The 19997-nt window shown below is 39.8% G+C and overlaps 1 protein-coding gene across 1 annotated transcript in view; it reads right to left on the bottom strand.

The window, feature by feature from the left end:
• tub (TUB bipartite transcription factor) overlaps positions 1-16062 on the bottom strand; it is a 30652-nt gene extending 14590 nt beyond the window's left edge. The window contains exons 1-3 of the mRNA XM_039610356.1: positions 15448-16062; positions 5593-5644; positions 852-1014 (exon numbers count right to left, since the gene is read on the bottom strand). Coding sequence (XP_039466290.1) covers positions 852-1014; positions 5593-5644; positions 15448-15485 — 253 coding nt within the window. The 5' untranslated portion in view covers positions 15486-16062. The remainder of the gene's footprint in view (positions 1-851; positions 1015-5592; positions 5645-15447) is intronic.
• Positions 16063-19997: the final 3935 nt, after the last annotated feature.

Raw genomic sequence — 19997 nt, 5'->3', positions numbered from 1 at the left:
ATAAGGTTGCTATTCCTCTGGTGGAATCCCGTGCGCTTTTGGTGACAAAACGCACAGGCTTTGGTTTCAGTAATCAATCTCCTAGCGTGGACAATCCCCACTGTCCCCTGGGGACAGTAATGAACAGAAGATTTCTGCTTTACTTGCTTTGGTTTTGGTTACTCATACCAAAATCCAAACCAAAATTACTGCACAAGAAAACTCTAAATTAGTGCTCCGTGGACAGCCTATGCACCAACTGAGCAGTGGAGGCTAACACAATCAGGCACAGTTATGCTAACGTCAAGCCACAGACAGCAGAGCTAACTAGCAGTAGCTAGCTAGCCCGACTCAGCAGAGGTTTTCTTGCCAAGGTAAAGAACGTAAGAAATGAAGGGTGACTGTGATGACACGGTGTATATGTCCAGCCCCACGTGCACCTATGTCATCACAAGTCATCTGCCTTAAAGCACTGAATAGAAGGGGTCTTCATCCAAGTCTTGCGGGGGTGTGATATCCCATACTACATGTGTTGTACTTCGAATCGACTGAAAGGGAACACAGTTTCTGCTCCTGTGTGGTTTGATTTGCAGCACTGCAGTAGATGATGCAGTGTGTTGTATTCCTTCTACATGATGTCTTATTTAAAGCTGTAAATTTTACAGCTATGCAACACTAATCATTTAAAAAATGGTTTCATGTCTGGTTTATAGTTCTAATTGGGATGCCAGGAAGAACAAATACTCTTTATAAATAAGAAAGACTTATTAAACGAACAGTGTGACTTCTTTATTTCTTCAACTGATGTTTTTCTTTAATTCTCTGTTTAAGCTTTCTGAATCAACACAGCCTGAGAGGAGTGCAAGCTTTACCATGGTAGATAGTGCTGCTGTTGCTGCTGAGGTAGGATTCCACCAGTGGAGCCTGTTCCTCACTTTGCTTGGTCCGACGGGTCCGTGATCGCCCATCCACATTAGACTGGACCATCAGGGGCTCTTGCCTCTTCTTCTTCTGCTTCTGTTCAAGGAGTGCTCGCTGACATTTCAAGCAAATGGAAAGATAAAGGTAGAGTTTCAACAAATAGAAAAAGTCACTATCTTTACTGATCTTCACTGAAGTAATGACATTAGAGACCAAATGTCGCCATGTTTACCTCGACTGAGTACCAGCATGCCATGTCTGAAAGTGGTAGATAATCGTCTCAGTAGAAAGTTATCATTTGCAATTCATTATTAAATTGTTGTCAGTAAAAAAGAAAAGAGAACCTCTCTGAAGGCAAAAAGCAGGAATGATATGTTTAGTCAGTCCATCGTGGTCTCAATGTGTTTGCGTCATCATTAGTAGTGAAATTTAACAACGCGCCATTTCAATTCATTAGCTTTCATTTTCTTTCCCTGGTTTCCGCCATTTTCCCTGCTGAGCTTCATCTTTCTTTTTTTTACCAGTTACTTCCGTTCACTTTACCCTCATTCATTTAATAAGCACCACCACAAGGAGTCATTAAGTAGTGATTTCAATTGGCGAGGGAAATCCATTTAGAGTAGGCACATAGACATATCAATATTGGCGCCAGTGATTCAGTAAGAGCTATTATTGCCATATCGAATTTATAGTGAGATAATTTATCTGAATTTCAGGAGCTGGACCACAACTCCAAACACTCCTCTTCCGGCCATACGTCTATAAATGTCTACTTGTGCCACACATCCATTTGTTCTCATTTCTGCGACCCACCCTCCCTCTGCTTTTTCTCTGGTTGTCAACCTCATTCGAAGTCATCAGAGATATGCCAGGCCTGGGAGCTCGATGAGGCCTTCCTCAAACCACAGCCTCTGGCCTAGCCTGTTGCTTCATAAACAAAAACATTTGCCATCGACATTTGAAGTAGAGGTCCTTGCTCCTGAAATATAAATCAAAATTACCTCAGTTGGCGGTTTTGTAAAGATTCAGCTGCTGATTAAGAGCACCACAAAGACAGAAATATATACTTTTATTCCCTTTTACAGTACTTGGCAGATATGACAGAGATTATAAAAGAGCATAGAAAGATCAGTGCTGGACGTCTAACAATGTGCTGCCTAAATCAGTACGACCAGAGGCTGAATAAAGCTATTCATTTGGCCCATCTGTCAGCTATATGCAAGTCTTCAAACCAGAGCTCATCAAATATTAAAAAGGTTTCTATTAGTGGAAACTTCAGACTGCAGAGCAGTGGAGCACTGTGTCCTGCAAAGCTCACTTCTTTTCCAAGACACTGGTGGTTAAGCTAGCAGAGACATTTTACACAGTGCATTTATTTAATGATTAATGGTCTCACCTGTGGATAAAGCACTTAACAAACTTTAGTATAAAAGGTTTGAAAGACACAATATTGTGCATGCTTCTATCTCTTCCCCTAATATGTCCCCAGCATGCCGGATTTTTCTTCTTTTTTTTCTCATGTAGTGCACAGCAGGCTATAGTTCACTTTAGGTGACTTCAAAATTGCTGAAAATTACTGAAATACAGGCAGACCTTAGGTGCTCTATTCCCATATCGGAGCAATCTGACATCACACAGACTTCTTTCACCTTTCTTAAATCGCGTGTCTGTCCTCAAAGGAGTGTTGCGTATTCCTTATGCGGCGGGTTGTGCTTGTTAACTACACGCTTCTGCTCGTTATCCACGATGAGATCTGTTTGAACTCTGCTTTACAACCACCTATGAAAAATTAGTTTCTACAGATAAAAGCATGGCCATGCCAAGGCTTCACTAATGTCAGTCACTGTAATCGCTACAGGGGAAAAGTAACAGGGGGAAACAACACCACACCACTGATTCAGATGTGCAGATGAGACCTGGGTCAAAATCTAAACTTAAGAAGAAGCCTTTGCAGAATTATCAGTTCACTGTGACTGCAATATGAAGTTCACAGGGGAGGATGTCAGGTAAAACAAATTGCTTATTTTAGTTCATATTTTTTATTGTTTACCAGAAACCTGCACACACAGACCAGTACCTACGCTTGGACTCCCACAGTTCCCTAGAACTGGAGAGGCACAGGGAACAAAGGAGCACACACGTCTGAAGAAAGCACTTAAAACCTGTGGCTATTCCATCTGGGCCTTCATTAAGTCAAAGAACATCAAGCCAAAGAGATTTATGGAAAAACAACACAACAACATCAAAAAAAGAAGAAAAAAGCAGGCATAACAACATTGTCATTCTGCTTGTGGCTAGAGTGTTTGAGAAACTTAAAAGGCTTTTCTCCCACTGAAGTTCCTGAGACACACGCCTAGAGGATAAAACACTTAAACACAACCTGAGCAACTTTATATATGCAGCCTAATGCGGCAAAGGGTGCACAGAATTATATACAGTGAACACCTGCATCAAAAGGATTGGGGGCACTCTACTGAGAGCAGCAATGTACACAGTTTGGACAGCCATGGTTTGAGAGAGGAGAGGAAAAAAGCCACCTGTGTTAAAGTGGAAATACCATCTCTAAACAGGGAATGTGATTTACAACAACGCCTGTCAGCAAATTACGAAACAGTCCTGGCAACGCTCCAAACACACGGTTTTGCCTTCATTCATACAGTTATTTGTGATTAATTTTGTGTGAACGATAACTCGCTGGTAGCCTTAAATGAATACCTGGAGCTGCACGCCAGCTGCAGGCACTGAGGAAGCCTCTAGCATGAGAGGCGAAAGGCAAGGACCAAAAACAAGTCCAGAAATCTTCTCCTTCCCTGGATAAATGAGATTCTAGACAGCCTCTACACGATGTTTCAATCAATAACAATTTGTTTAATGATGCTTGCGTGCCTGAAGCCCTCAACTGAGTGACATTAAGAATTGTATTCTTTATTCATTCATTCATTCATTTAGTCACGCATGAATAAAAAGCAGTTTACTTCAGAGTGAATCAGACCACATAAAACCTTATACCCACTGATGAACTATGACAAGCTTCCGCAAGCTTTTGCTGCTCTGACAATGGAACGAGAACCCGTTTCAAGCACTCCACTTACATTATCCACTTCAGGAAAATAGCAGGACGTCAGAAGCAGCAGACTGCACTACGCATAGATAAGAGCTGAAAATGCTTCGACTGCAGCCTGAGTGTGTTTGTTTTGTTTGGATACAATGCTGCTGACAACAAACAATGGCAACGGCAGTATTAGGGTGTGAAATGGCCAAACATCACTTTGACTTAAGGATCCCGAGGGCCGTGCTGCGAAGTAAGTTCTTTGAGCGAGCTGGCTTAACAAAACCCAAAACCCCAGTGAGAGATAATGGATATCACAAAGGTGGTTATCAACTTTCTCTGTTAACCCAGGCTTTCTGCTTCAGGCTGTGTGCGCGCTCACATAAAAGGGGGCATTTGATGTGTCATTTCTTTTTTCTTCTGTACAGAACTGACCTACTTTGGTCAGAGACATTATCACAGAACAAGTGGTGGGGGAAAAAACAACAAAGGGCAACACTGGTACAGAACAAGAGAGCAATGCTGCAGAAAACTGCGACTCTTATAAATTTAGAATTAGTAAACTTGTTTTACCAATCAGCGGGCTCTCGGTGATGACACGTGTTTTTGCTGTTTGGCACATTAGAGTTTTGAAACTTTAAACTTTTTCCATTTAACATTATGGTACACTCAGCACGTCTGTCACTGACCCACAGCCTTATGAAGGAAATGTGGAAACCCCCTAGTTTGTGAAATTATTGTTGCTAATTTAATATTCTTGGTGATGAATGGACCAACTGGTTTTCTAATTTGTGTAATCTATTATCTGCAATTCTAGCAATATAAAACAAAGTCAGAAGCACATTAAGGCAAAGTATGAAAACATAATTATACATTTTTCCCCTTACTAAACAAATACACACTGCACATAGTTTGTGCTGATGTAACTTTGCTTGTGTAGTGTTTATGAGGTACAGCTAAAGAGTTTGCATGTATAAAACTGCACAGAATCTATATTGCACTTAAAGCACTGTGCATTAAAAGAAAGTTAAGTTCAAACAAAGCATCAGAATGGGGGGAAAGGTGATTAAAATGACTGCTTGTGCCTGAAAGGTCTACTATGAGTATTTCATTAAATGCTGATTTAGTGGGACTTTCCTACACAACCATCTCTGGGGTTTACATATGTCCCTCACCTTATGTCCACAGTGTACCCGTGTTCCGGCACAAAGCTCATATCATCTCAGATTGGTTTCTTGAACACGACAATGAGTTGACTGTATTCAAAGGGCCTACACAGTCATCAAACCTCAGTTCAACAGCACACCTTTGGGATGTGGTGGAACGGGAGAGTCACATCATGGATGTGCAGTTGATAAATCTTCAGCAACTGTGTGGCGCTCTCATATCAGTATAGACCAAAATCTTTGAGGAATGTTTCCAGCACCTTGTTCAATCTATAAACATTAAGTCAGTCAAAACTGGGCCCAACCTGGTACCAACAAGGGAGAACTAATAGAATACCACTTAGAGAAATAAGAAGTCCTAGCTGGCTATTTGTGGTCCCTTGATGCAGCAGCAGAAGTTAAAAATTGCCCTCCCGTAATTGATTTAGCCTTGGTGTGACTCTTTTATCAGTACAGTAAAAAGAACAAAAGTCTTACCTGTCTGTCCAGTTTCTGCTGGCGGAGGTTGGTGCCCTCATCATCTAAAGTGCTTTAAGAAAGAGCAAAGAAAGAGGAGTGATTAGGTTAAACTGCTCTTCAGCTCTTTGTTATATCTGTAATAGAATAATGACATTTCCCAAATTACTTAAGTCAATTCAATTGTTTCCCTGGAATTGCGAAGAACACTAAATACATTAAATCTTAAAGTCTTAGCTTGTTACCTAATAAAACACTATATGTTAATGAAGCTTCTTGCAAATTTCACAAAACAGTGAATGTGTTTCTGCCTCAAGGTATTTTGTTTTCACATCATGAGCTATATCATCCTCTCTGCTGTGATTACTTCTGCACAATAAAAATACATAATAAAAGTGATTATTCTCTGAAATGTAAAATCTAATCATTCATGTAAATAATTATTATGCTTTGGGCACCATTTACCAGAGAAGGACACAAAAATAATGCATACATTTTCTGTTATTGAAAACTGCATTCACTTACAGTCACATGGAAAAGAAAGCTTTGACAGGACTCTGTGCAGTTCTAAGAAAAACTAAGTATACTCTTACTGCTTCCATAGGAATGATGAGGATACGTAGCAGACCAGTGCTGCTAATCAAATACATTTGATTAATTGGTCATCAGCAACTTCAAGCACCTCTTAAAGAAGAGGTTTTAGCAATACTCAGATATTGAGCTTGTTTTGCAGCCACAGGACCTGGGCACCTTTTCACTCATTGAGTCAACCATGAATTCCTCTGTATAACAAAATATTCTGAAGTCAAATGTGAGGCCGTCTGTCCAATAACAAAAGCTGGCCCAAATTAGGCCATCTAACAGGATAATGTCCCAAAGCACAGAAGTAAATCTACGACAGAATGGCTAAAAAAGAAAAGAATCAAGGTGATACAATGTTCCAGTCAAAGTCCAGACCTCAACCCGATTGAAATGCTGTGGTCGGACCTTAAGACAGCCATGCATAAACAAATACCTTTAAATGTCAATTAAGTGAAGCTATGATAGAAAGAAGAGTGGGACAGAATTCCTCCACAATCATGAGAGAGACTGATAAAGTCAAACGCAAAACAATTACTTCAAGTAACCGCTGCCAAAGGTGGCTCTACAAGCTACTAAATCATGCAGTGTACTTAATGTTTCACAGAACTGGATAGAGTTCTGTGAAATCTTTCTTTTTCACAGAACTGCATCTGCTGCAGATACCGAATATGGACACGGCCCAAACGAGAATGTGTAGAGTACATGAAAACAATCCTTCAGGTACGAAGCATAGTAACAATGCACCCGTCAGCAAAACGAGTATAAAGGAGATGGCACTGCTGAGTTAACAGTGTCATAGCATTGTAGATAAAGATACTTATATCCTCTGGGTGGTTTATCACGATACACAATGCAGCAGTTAAATAACAGCATACTAAGCACTTAAATCACTTTTCAAAAAGGTTCCATACAATAATAACTGTCAGGGGAGTTATTAGAAAGCTGTCAGATAGTCTCTCAGCAAATACAGCAGTAACATAAACAGAGGTGTCATTTGAATATTGTTCAAAGTGATGTTGATGATGCATTTAGATTTTCCTAGCAATGGACAGAATATAAATGGCAAAAGTCCAATATAATCTCCATAAATTAATTAGCAGTAGCAAAGCTTTAAATGTTTTGTGACGAGGAAGCATAACACAGCTTGAGCGACTGAAAGCACATACACACAGCTACTCCGCTCAGTCAACAAAGATTAAGCGCTACTGAAGCAAACAACATTTCTGTGGATATTTGTTGAATCCATGGCTCAAACTTAAGAACACTTAAGAAACTGTATCCTTGAGCAAATGGAGAGGAACGTCTGCCACAAGAAAAGCAAAAACAGACGAGTTAAGGATGATGGGTTTTAAAGGCTGTTTGGGGCATATTGATGATTTTTCTGCTACATAAATAAAACTGAAATAGAAACTGCTTCAGATCCAGCATTACATGTTTACCAACTGATCCTTAAAGGTAACATAAGGCAGTCACCGGTACACTGGCCACATTGTTCACAGTGGAGACAATCACTGAAACGTCTCTTGCTGCATCTGTCTGCTGTCCATAGCTTCTGGCAATCCAGAAGCTTTGCTGGAAGCTGGTCACTAATAGAATCTACTAAATGACTTCAATAAATTGAAAGGCTTTGTGTTCCCTGTATCACCACAAACTAGATAAAGAAGTCTCCCTATTAGCTACAGTATTTTAGTCACAGTCCAATTAGTAGATGAGCCTTTCACCAGGGGATTGTGTTGGCCTTTTAGAGGATGCTATTATCCCCATGCTCACTGAAATGTTTTATATCTCTCAAAAGCATTCCTGTGCTCTTTGCAACGAATTTGGTATCTGATGCAATGCAAATAGACTCTAAGGACAAAAGGAAGTCGCACGAGCTCACTGCAAGAACACACCACACAATAACCTACACAGTCGCCTGACCTCGTCCTGCACCAACAATTCTCTGCGCATGCTTTGGTGAACAGTCAGCTATCCTCAGCAGAGCCGGCGTATACTGTATCTCTGTCTGCACGAACGCCACTGTTCACTTGAGCAATATTTGATGTGACATAATGACATACTGCCATCTGAAAATGCCTAAAGGTCAGCATAGCATGGGCAGTCTTGGATATTTTGTCGTTTTAAAGCACAAAATACACGCCTGCATGTTAATTTTAGATTAAAGAATATGCACAGTCACTTCCAATCACTTATTTATCTGCGAATATATAAACCTTTCTACTCCTTAACTCCATAGCCCCGATAAAGGTAATTGGAAGATGGACATAAACCTTATTAATATTATATCTACCACTAATATTCCAGTAACCACTTACTCAACTTTAAATAACCCACTTCAATCACAATCAAGTGTGTAAAATGAAAAGACTGTTGATAAGATGATAAGAGGACTGAAGCTTCCGATTAGTCTTCGCTAATCAGCCTAATAACATTTCATACTATGAACAGTTGGCAATACACATCATGATTTAGAGCTTAAAGTAATGACTGACCGAAAGTAGAAAAAAATAATTGCCAGGTAATAATTACGTTAGGGAAGACAATGTTTATTTGCACAATGTGTATTATTTTAGTCAGGATTAATCGAAACAAAACCAATTCAAATGCTATTAATGAGCTAATAAACTCAGTGACAGGCTGTTCATATCAAACAGCCGACTTCTCACTTATCATGATTATACTCGACATTTAGGGAGGGGAAAAAAGGAGGACTGTATGTTAAAATGTGAAAAGCATTGTTACACAAGTATAAGGAGGTTACGCAATACTGTGGAGATACAGAAGAATGAGGTTACTTGTAATTCACCACCTTCCTATTCCTCTCCCCGACTGTCAGTAGCAAAAATGATCAATATGAGAAATTTGTTGTGCTGTAAATTAGATTTTAAATGGATATTTTCTATTGCAGTTTTCCCTGGAGATCAATGTGCAAGGCCCATTATGACAAAGTGGAAGCTTTTATTAAGAAATCTACTTAACAAGTTTACTTTAAATTCTTTACTTTAAAGCTGAACTCTTTTAAAAACTATTCAGATCTTTGCTTTGGCATTTCAAACTGTTGCGCTGTCAGTGTGGTGAACCCTGTTTATGCTACAGTCACGCTAGTGGTTGGAAGCCACGGCACAGTCAGAATTGTGCGATTAACTTTTGAGTTTGTTGCCTTTGAAATGGCTGCTTCTAAGATGGGGATGATTTTCCTAGATTTATGAGTATAGAAACAAACTTTGTAACTGATCACAAATATCCTTGGTCTGTGAGGTAAACAAGGACCCAACAGTTTAACCAACAGGATTTATGTTCTGGCTAACACCATTCCTTAGATGCAGCATTGGGCTGGCAGCATTGAGATGCTCTACTTCTCCACAGAAGGCTTAGAGAGGCTGACAGCACAGACTGAATTGAGTAAAGTGGAGTACTTAAAGAAAACTCCAAGTTCTCTTAGCATAACACTGCTGTGAAACTTACAACCAAAGCCCAGACTTAAACAGCACTGCACATCTGTAAAGAAACCTGAAGATAGAAGCTCACTGATGCTCTCTGTTAAATCTAACAATGATCCAGGTTTGTAAATCTTGGAAAGACTTGAAATTATAACTGCAGCCAAAAGGGGGTCTACGAACTTCTCGGTTAAGGTTCCTAATGTTTTTGTAAATGAAAACAGCTAGTTTTCATGTCTCGTGTACCCAGAACAGACAGATTATTGTGCCATCAGCAATGATGTGCTCTGTTGTGGTGAAAAACAAGCTCAAGTTGAAAGTGAAGCTGTCAATATCTGGATCGATATATGTTCCCACGCTCACCTACATTTACAAGCTTTAAAGTAGTGAGTGAAAGGATGAGAATGCAGGAAGTGGCAGAAATGAGCTGCCGCCACAGAGAGACTGGGCTCAGCCTTAGAGATAGTGTGAGGAGCTTGGTCCTTCGGGAGGGCTTCAGAATAGAACAGCTATTTGACTATCGTATGGACGTATGCCATGGGTCTGGAGGAAGATGCAAGTCTTTATGTAAAACTTTATATTCAGCCATGTATTTTAAAATATGTCCATTAGCTTTTTTTAAAAATCTGGTGATTCTTTGAAATTATGTCCACATGATGTGACAGTGCATTTTTTTTTTTTTAGATAAAGTTAAAAAAAAAGGTTTTCCTTTTGCGAGGGACATGAAGTTGCATGTTTTATAATTCAAGTCATAAACTTAGCATTTATACAGGGATTAACTGTAGACTGCCTGTTCCTGTTTTTTATGATTCGACAGCTTTTAATTTAAAGCAACCCGCAATGCTTGTGTCGCTGTCGTAGTCCGTCCATCCGCCTGTTACATAAAGCACTACGTAACTAGAGTAAACAACTACAGATCAAGAACAGCAAAATGACAACAGATCCAATTATGAATGTATTTGTGACAATTTGTGTTCTACAAACAAAGTTATAATTTGACAGATGCCAGTATTTCTCGGTAACATTGTTAAACATTGTTTCTCATAGCCGGCCAACAGCACTTAAATTCTGTTTGACCTTTCCTTTCATTTGTGCTCTTGTAAAACGTTTTTCTCCAAGACAGCGACAGGATCGGTTTTTAATCACACATTTTTAACGCTGTGCAAATTTGAGGCAAATTTTAGACAGGCATCAGGACATCATACGTACTGCTGGAGAAGCTCAAACCCCACTCAAGTTAACTTGTTACTCCTGTTGTGCTTCCTTTTGCTCTGCTCTCCAATACTCTCCAATACCAATAATTTATTAAAGTAAATAAAATAGTAGCTCCTACTAACAAAGCTACGGGATTCATTCAGCACCAGCGATTAGCTGGTTCTACTTTTTATTGAGTCTTCAGTTTTTTTTACCACAAGAGCTTTTAATCACTGACCACAGGCTCACTGATTGTTCCTTCAGCTCTTGGACGGGCGTCTAAGAGACCTCTAACAAACATCCACGGCTCCTAATTCAAGGGCAATCAGAGATTTCCTGCAGCACAGCTTGAGAGAATGAGCTAAAGTAGAAGAGTAGAAGAGAAGAGGATGAAGGACAGAGAGAAAAATGTGCTGAGATGTTTGATGAATTAAAGCACAGTTTTGGCGGGGGGGTTCCACTCTTGTGATTGAAATCGCTTTGTGTTATAAACATAAAAATGTCATACTTCTTCTGTCACTTTATTCAAGCTTCCTTTTAATCTCTCCCAACCTGGAGACCCTGTACCGGGAGCAGGCTCAGTCTGTCATAGAAATGAACCCGCAGCATTTTTCAAAGTATGACTACGACTATCATTACATGGTTATAAAGTTTGTTTCTGTTGGAAGGTTACACAAAATCAGTGTTTATTCACTATTATTGTCTCTCTGATTGACATTTTTGATCAAGAAGAAGTAAAGTTTTGCCGGAGCTTTCGATTACATTCTGGCCTTGCAATGACGGTCAATACTGTGTTTCAAAATTCCTCGAAATGTCTCTAATGGCTTTAATAATACTAAAAAGGGAAAGAAAAAATCTGTTGTTGCTCTGAGACTACACTGAATCTGTTTGCATTTTTTGAGTGTGCAACACCCTCAACGTCTGGACGACCACTTTCCATTGCAAGGCAATTGTGCACGTCCCCTGGTGGGAAACAACCTCTCTCTAAACATGTCTGACACAAACTGACTGCAATCACTCTCAGACAGATTTGAAGGTTTGTAAATAACTGGCTTCCCATTTATAAGCACAGATTGTCAACACATTGCAATCGATCTGAGTCAGTTTGCAGCAATGAGTGTAGCTCATCTGTGACATGTCTCTTCACAATAGGAGACTTGGTTGGTTATATTGCTACATAAAAGTAAGGTTACGGAGTGCCTATGACATTTTACAGTTAAATGTCTGCGCTGCAGTAATTCTATTAGTATTTGTGGAGGAATTTCTGAATTCCTGTTTCAAATCTATGAGGTTCTGCCCGGACTCTGAATGCAAGTAGTTCATATGAATTTCTGTGTATGCAAAAGGTAACAGGTTAGCGCTTTTTAGGTCACTTTAAAGATAGCCAATAGATAGATAGATGGCTGCAAGTGGCCGCAGACCTGGTTCCCACTCATCTTCGAAGCAATCATCATTCATTGCACACGGTCCCAGTAATTTGGTTCTTGTCGAAGTCTCCACCACTATTAACATTACCCACATTCTGACTAAATATCACAATCTTTTCATTTTTAATTGTAAATTTTTAAAATGTCCAGTTTTCTTGACACACAACTTATGATGAGGCGCATGTATTTGCATAATTTGGTTGATCTCTTCTTCAGTAGAAATTATTTTTTAGTTACAACATTTAAAAGCGATTGTAATCCTGTATGTAAGTTTAAATCTTTCATCTGGTTTTTTTCCTTGACAATCTCTCCGGTTGCTTACCAGCAACTTCAACGAAATTCTTTCCATCACCCACTATGACTGGCTGCATGAAGGTACAATGGAGTAATTGAACATAAACTGATGTTCCTTTATGAGCATGGTTGATGAACCTTTTTACACACTTCATTCATCTGTCAGAATCATGTCAGTGGAGTCTTGAATGTGGACCATGTAAAATCAGTCAATAAACTGATAGCGCTGTGCCACCGACTCTAGTTTGATGACAAATGCCCACACAGATGCAATAAAAAAGTATTTACCTCCCACACTCTGTCAGACATACAGACAAACAAAGCACTCTGTGTCTATTGATCAAGTGTGAATAGGCATGAGACTGAAAGGTAATGGCACGAACACGTGCTTTTGTAGTGCAGGTCAAACAGCTCATTATTATGTGGAGAGCCTGGTTGCGATAAATCACCTCTACAAAACCTATAAAATATCATTTAAAACTAAGGTGCAAAAAAGCACCTTAGCAATTCTTGAAAAGAAATGAAAAGCTTATCCCTGAATACTTGCATGCAAGTTTGCAAAGTCTTTGTTGCCATATAAATTCAGTATTTTTATTGTGGTTTTTAAACTGATAAACTGGCTGCTGGACTAATTCCATACTAAGGTGGAAAAAGGCACCTTAGCTCTATCTGATGAATAAAGAAAACCTAGATTCATCAGAATTAATTGTGCCTGAAATCAAATGTATGATATTTACATATTTTTATATTTATGCTGTAAAGTACTGTTGCTAACATTGTGGAAGTAGCCCGACCAATACAGGATTTTTGAGACCACATCAAACATTCTGATATATGGGGACAATATTTTTTTCTTTCAGATGCACAAAACATAAACAGATTTCTCTAACATTTGTAGTTATTTATTTACTCCTTTAGGCTCTGCTCGGATCAGCTGGTGTAGCCAACAGGCAAGTTGCAGAGTGCACTCTGGTGAACAGACAGTGCAATGTAAGCACTCATTACATGTTTGAAGGGTGTTTCTTCTTCTTTTCATTTATTAACCATTAAACATGTCAATACTGATAGAGTGGCAAGATAATATCAGCCGCCAATAAATCAGCTGGGTTCAAATCATCTGTACCAACATACCATGCTACTTTGCCCAGGATTCTGATTTTCATTGAAACAATGGCTTGCCTATTTTCAGTCTTTTTTCTTTATATATATACTGAATGAGGCCTTAGCTGCTGTTGAATGTAGGACTAGAAGTTATGAGACCCTCATATTTTTAAAATAGTTTTGCATGCATCATCAGGTTTTAAATATGTGACAGTAATTGGCTGACGATTCTGCAGCAGCAGTGTGCAACACTACAGGCAATCCATTATGGAGACAGAAAAGATTATTTTTGTCATTTGCATGGTGAAATGCATGAAATTTGATTCTGGAAAATTAATCTCATGAGCGTTTTGCAGATGTAGATTGACCTTGCAGGTGGGAATGTAAATAATAAAGCTTTTAAGTACTTTTGTGGTGTAGGACACCATTTCTTGCTCTACTAAATTGGTTATTTCTGAAAAGGTCATGTAAAAAAATAGAATCGGACCATTAACAGATTTTTGACAACATAATTTCTTCATTCCCACATGAGAGGAAAAAAACTACAATCCTGATTTGATGAATAATTCATACACAGAGACGAACTAATTCAGCATCACCAATTCTATGTGGATGAGGCATGTTTCCTTGATTTACTTGCTTTCTGTGCGCTGTATACCTCTAACTTGATAACAGATCTACAGAGTGCTGCTGTATCCAACCCTCCCTGCACAGAGGCCCATGTATTTTTAATGTCAGCTTCATGAGATGAAATAAAAATTCTGCTCACTGGCATGACCTCTTTCAAATAGTATATACAAGAAGTACTGTTACTGCTACTGATACTTTTACTGGTTAATATCTAGTTAGTATTTAATATTGCTGCCTAGCATTCATTAACAGCTTTTCTAGTCAAGTGATAAGGAGGCCATGGAGATATGGTTGTAATTTGCGCTACTGGCTATTTAAGTCTGTCCATTTACTGCATTTCATTAAACGTTTTTGTTTCAACTTTGCCATAGTAGGAGGTGGGCAGCCTGCTGAAGTCTGTTATCTCTGCAATCTTAAGTTCAAAATAAAACCCACAGAGGTTGCTTCCTGCTGTTGTCCTGATGCAGTCTCATTCTGAAATTTGCGGATTGCCACCGTAACTTATAGCAACCATGAGCCAATGGCCTCAAAGCAAGCAAGGGAAACCATGGCAATGGGCATTCAATTAGAGGAAGGAGCCACCAGCTTTAGTACTACACTTGAAATGCTTATGTTTTATAACAGGAGATTTAGAGCTACAACACGGCACGACTGTATCACCAGCATGGCTCAGTGAAGTTCATACTGGCACATGCAGTAAGAAAGGACACATAAAACATGCACGTTTACACATGAGGAACTTACTCAGTGATTAAAAAAGTGGACATTGATAAATGTACAAATGTGAACGTGGTTCTATCTTTGATATACACAGCATTCAAACTGGATCCAGAGTGATCAGAGACAGCACTGAATCACATTATGGACAGTTGTGAAACAGTATGAGATCATCAGAGGTTGATGCAGTTGACATTTTGGGATTGTTCTTTTTGTTTTTTTGGTGATTCTTCAACAACTTGCCACCTAAAATAAAAATACACATTTAATTTCACTAAGCCATTTTCCCGTAAACAAAATTTAAAAAAAAATTTTAAACCCCTGCACAAAAAAAGAAAAAAAAAAAGCATTACTGTATGCTTTTCTTTCATCATACCTGCTCAATGTTACTGTTAATCAGTCTGATCTCTGAACACCCGCTCAAATAATCACACATGCTTCAAAAGATGAACAGTGTGCCCCCTCTGTGTGTTCTCAGGAATGTGGTACAGTACCTGTAGGGAATCCAGTCGGAGGAGTGCTTGGAGCTCATTCTGTATTTATGACTGTTGCTGTCTAACTGCAAGGCTAACGGCCTGCAACAGCACCAGTGGAAGAGGCTATGGGGTCTGAGGACAGCGATCACAGCCAGCGAGCCCACACCGCCTGTTCATCCTCTGCACACAGCTCTATATTCCCAGCCTGCCTGTGTGCTTTTTGTACGTCCTCTAGTTGTGGGGCAGCAGATGACTAACAATCCAGTCAGACAGCCGCACTCTTCAGTCATGCACAGTGAACACATGAATTAGCCGTTTTCTTCTCTCTTCCATGTGTATGCTCTCCAGTCAATGCCTCTCCTCTTCCCTTCTCCCATCCACTGCCTCTGCTCCTTCTCTGCGCTGGCTCTCTTCCCTCGCACTTACTCTGTAGGCTCTATCTAAATCTCCCTCTGTTTCTTTCCCTTTAAATCCCCCCTCCCCTCCTTATTCTCGGTCCAAATCTCGATCTCTGCCTCTTTGCCCAATCTATCGCTCATTATCGCTCGTGCAACATCACCTACGCTCGCAGTGAGTGCAAAGTCAAAGGTGCAAAAAGGAAGAAAGGTTATAGAGAATCCCTTTTGTCTCGCATCTTTGATGTTCCTTCAGCGCTATTTTTGTGCAGTGCCACCCCCTCGTTCTAATGCAGCCCTACACATACTGTCTCTCTCTCTCTCTTTCCGCAGACTCCCTGTATCTTTCTTGCACACTATCTGTGTTGTATGAGGCATGATAAGCAGGCATTCAGATTTTTTTTTTTTCTGGCCCATAATTTATTTATTCTTTCAGGGTAAGAGGCATTAGCATATGACTGTGCAGACTAGTGTTAACAGCCTTTAATTCAACACTCTCTACGGGCGGACAAAGGCACCCTGTGATAGTGCCACAGCTCTGAACCTCTCTCACACACATCTGCTTCCGCCCTCCGTCTGCAGCCCCTCACTGTCAGCACACAAACACACATCACTCACTGTGCTCCCAGGGTTATTCAGGAGTCCATCGATAGACAGTTAAACCAAGTGGCTTCCTTGTTTCGAATCTGGTGCAGGAGTGAGTTTAGTATGAAAACGCAGAAATCTTCTTTTTAGACGCCATGTGGAAAATGACCTGCAGCAATCCTGAAAATTATTTTTTGGGGGGGGAGAAAATCTATTTCCAGTGGGTACAAATGAAACCGTTTTGCTTCTACTGACTCCTTCCTAAATAGCCAGGAAGTGGGGCGCACATAAACTTATGGCTGATGCAGGGCTCAGATCTTTGTTATGTGCTCAAGCTCCAATTCACTATTGTGCAAAGTGTTACTCAAAGACAGACACAGAGCGCAGCTACTTTTAAGGGCTTTCAAGCATCGTCCCTCAATTATTCATTGCAAGTCTAAAAACAAACACCACAGGGAATACTGGTAGAAAAAAAAAGCCAGCTGAGAAATAAGTCCATGACAAAAGATGCATTAAAAATAATTTTGACAGAATTTGGCTCCTTGAAAAATAAAAATGAATGGCTTGGATTTAATGTTCTTCAAACATAACACCCTGCTTGTTATCACAACATGAATTCTGATTGTGATTTCTCACTCTTTGTGTTTCTACATATAAAAAAAAATTCGTCAGTGGGGTGACAGAAATCAACATGCGTATTAACAACATGCCTTATATAACTAAAACTGACAGAAAGTCTGAAATACAACCGGTCAGTCAAATAAATGAATAAATACATATTTGATCCTCTTGTACAGCCAATAGCATTAAAGCACACTGCGGCTGCTTTACTGAAAACACAATGAAAAGATTGATTATATTCTGTAACCGTATGGCCTTTCCAAAATGTCATGTTGCAAAGGTGGTTCACCTTTCCTGTTGTTTATGTTTCAGTCAACAGTAAAATATATCAGCTTTCAGAAAATTCCACACAGATCGATCCCTCATGTAGTCTTTTCCCAACAACGCCAGAAACCACAAACAATGTTTAAATAAATGGTAGACAAAATGTTTGTGTTTTTTTTATGAAGGCCGAGAATATAAAGGAGAATTCTGGTTTCCTGTTGAACGTGGAAGCTTGTCATTTGGCCCTGGACTAGGAGGGACATATTGCTATATCAAACCACCAGGTGAAACGTTGACTGTTTGAATTATACTGAATTGGGCAGTAAGGCTGATGCGGTTTCTTCTGCAAATTACACAATCATCATTCCACTGCAAAAAAATCCAGGTCTTTTTCTTTTAAAGAGAAAAGAACGAGTAGTAGTAGTTTTTCCTCACAGCCCACAAGACGTTGGGTTTTGAGTTTTGCAATTCATTTGAAAATACAATTATTGTAATTGCATTGGTCCCCGGTTGCTCACAGTTTCCTCTCTGCCTTCTCCTCTCCTCTTTTTCTTCCTTCTTCCTTCTCTCTTTCCATAAATGTCCAAGAATGCCAGCCTGCATTATCTTCCTGGTAACAGTGTTTCGGTGGAAAGACAACACAGTAATGAAACAGCTCTGTCTGAGCCCACGAGCAAGGCACTGACTCACGTACACCTCGGGTCCAAGAAGGAGAGCACAAGAGATTTATAATGTATGGCAAACCGGCATTGCATTGTAAGCCTAGGTAAGGAGGTAAATGTCAAAGACAGTCAATAAACTGAACTGTTAATTCACTCTGTGGTTAATGGTGTGCTCCCTGCAAGTCAGCTGGTGTGATAAAAGTGGAAGTAAATAAAACAAGTAACCCCACTAAGGAACAGGTGTAAGCACAGGACTGTAATAAATATTTGATGCTGAGGGGAAGACTTTGAAGTCTGGCGCTGGTCCTGAGAGGCCTGACTTTCCTACTGACTTTCCATTTTTGTAGCCAAACTACAGCAAACAGTCTTTCTTTCTTTCCTTCTTCCATCCATTCTTACATCATGTTCCTCATCTTTTCCCCCTGGCTTTACAACCATTACCGCATTAAAAACCAAATGATAAGATCCTCTTTTTAAATTAAATTTTTTAAGTCCAGAATTTGTGCAGAGTTCTTCCCAGAGGCATTTTACTGTTGGTAACAGGAGGCCAGACAGCATCAGTAATTATAATAATGGTCCTGGCATAGAAGGCACACTGATGTGAAAATGGATCTCTGGCCTGTATCTGCTTGCCTTCGTCAGACTGGCTGAAACACAGCTGCGGAGTGCACGGCCTTAATAATATAGTAGCCTGATCATCAGCCGTGCAGGTCATAAGTTAACTGATGAGTGACGTAAACAATAAACCAAAAAGCACGGTGCTCAAATGCAACAGTTCCATGAACCACTGGATGCAGTGAAGACATCGCTTCTAACGTGCAAGAGAATCGGGCTGTTTTAAGCACTTTTGAGATTTAAGTCCTTGCGCTGGCGCCAAAGTACACAACCATAGCAGTTGCATTCCTATCCTCCCAAAAATACAAAGTGTTTAGTGCACTGTGCAACTTCCAAAGTTGGAAATTTACGAGTTTATTTGGGAAGAATGTGTAGAATGTACAGCATAAGTGGTGATAGTTGATTGGCAACAGTGGACAAGTATTTTGGCAAATTTATGCTTTTAAAGTTTCACTGTGCAAATCATTTCTCTAAGCAGTTACATAACAGCATGTTACAGAGGTCATGCCTGGTTTCCATTATTTATAAACTGAAGTGGTTTTGTCCAGCTTTAGAGGCGATCTGTTCAGGAGTGGTTGATAACCTTATCACAAAAATCTAGCCCAGGAGCTGTTTGTATGCACCATTAAAAAAACCCCAAAAATGCTGTGCTGTGCAGCGTTTGTAGCCCTCCAGATTGTGACTAGAGAAAGATGTATTTTCCAGCAGCTTTTCGAGACTTTTATGACGTAGTCAGCCTTGAATCGAGGGCTCCGAAGGAGGTAATTAGGCCTCAGCTAAGGAGTGAGTCACTGAGTGGATCCACATTATGTCATCACACAAGGGAGCTGCCACGTTTTTGAGAGCCAAGGGATTGTGTAGCCAATATGTTGGTGTAAACTAAAAAAAAAAACCCTGTATGCATCAGGATTAAGAGCTTTAATTATGCAAGATAAAACAGTAGAGTAACAAGCCTTCAATGGACATCAGATGGTGCAACATCTTGTGAGTAAGTACAACTTGATGTTGCAGAGAAAGAAAGGGCTGCGGAAGCTCAGCCATGCTTGACTGTCAACCATTCTTTTTCAAGAGCTTCTGAATAATAGGACAATGCTGCATTTACACATGAAGGCATGACTGGCAGAAGAAAAACAGCTCTACAACAAACTGGTTTCTATTAGTGCATATAATAGAAAATCGCTCTAACAAAAGATTGCAAGAAAGCAAGCAGACAACCTTTTGTTCCATCTTATCACTCATGGAAGAGGGCGGATAGCATAATCAAGCTACTTCCATGTACTTGAGAAAAAATCTCAGTCATAATCAGATAACATTTGATTGTTCAATTTTACAATAAACCCAGTAAAAAGAGCTGGATAATTCCTGCGGAACACACTGGAGGAAAAGCTGACTACACGTGTTAACTAACTGCGAGAAACTCCCACTT

This window comes from Oreochromis aureus, linkage group 1, assembly GCF_013358895.1.
Source record: "Oreochromis aureus strain Israel breed Guangdong linkage group 1, ZZ_aureus, whole genome shotgun sequence".
NCBI classification, from domain to species: Eukaryota; Metazoa; Chordata; class Actinopteri; order Cichliformes; family Cichlidae; genus Oreochromis; species Oreochromis aureus.
The sequence above is the reverse complement of the archived record's forward strand: the minus strand, read 5'-3'. Positions and strand labels throughout refer to the sequence as shown.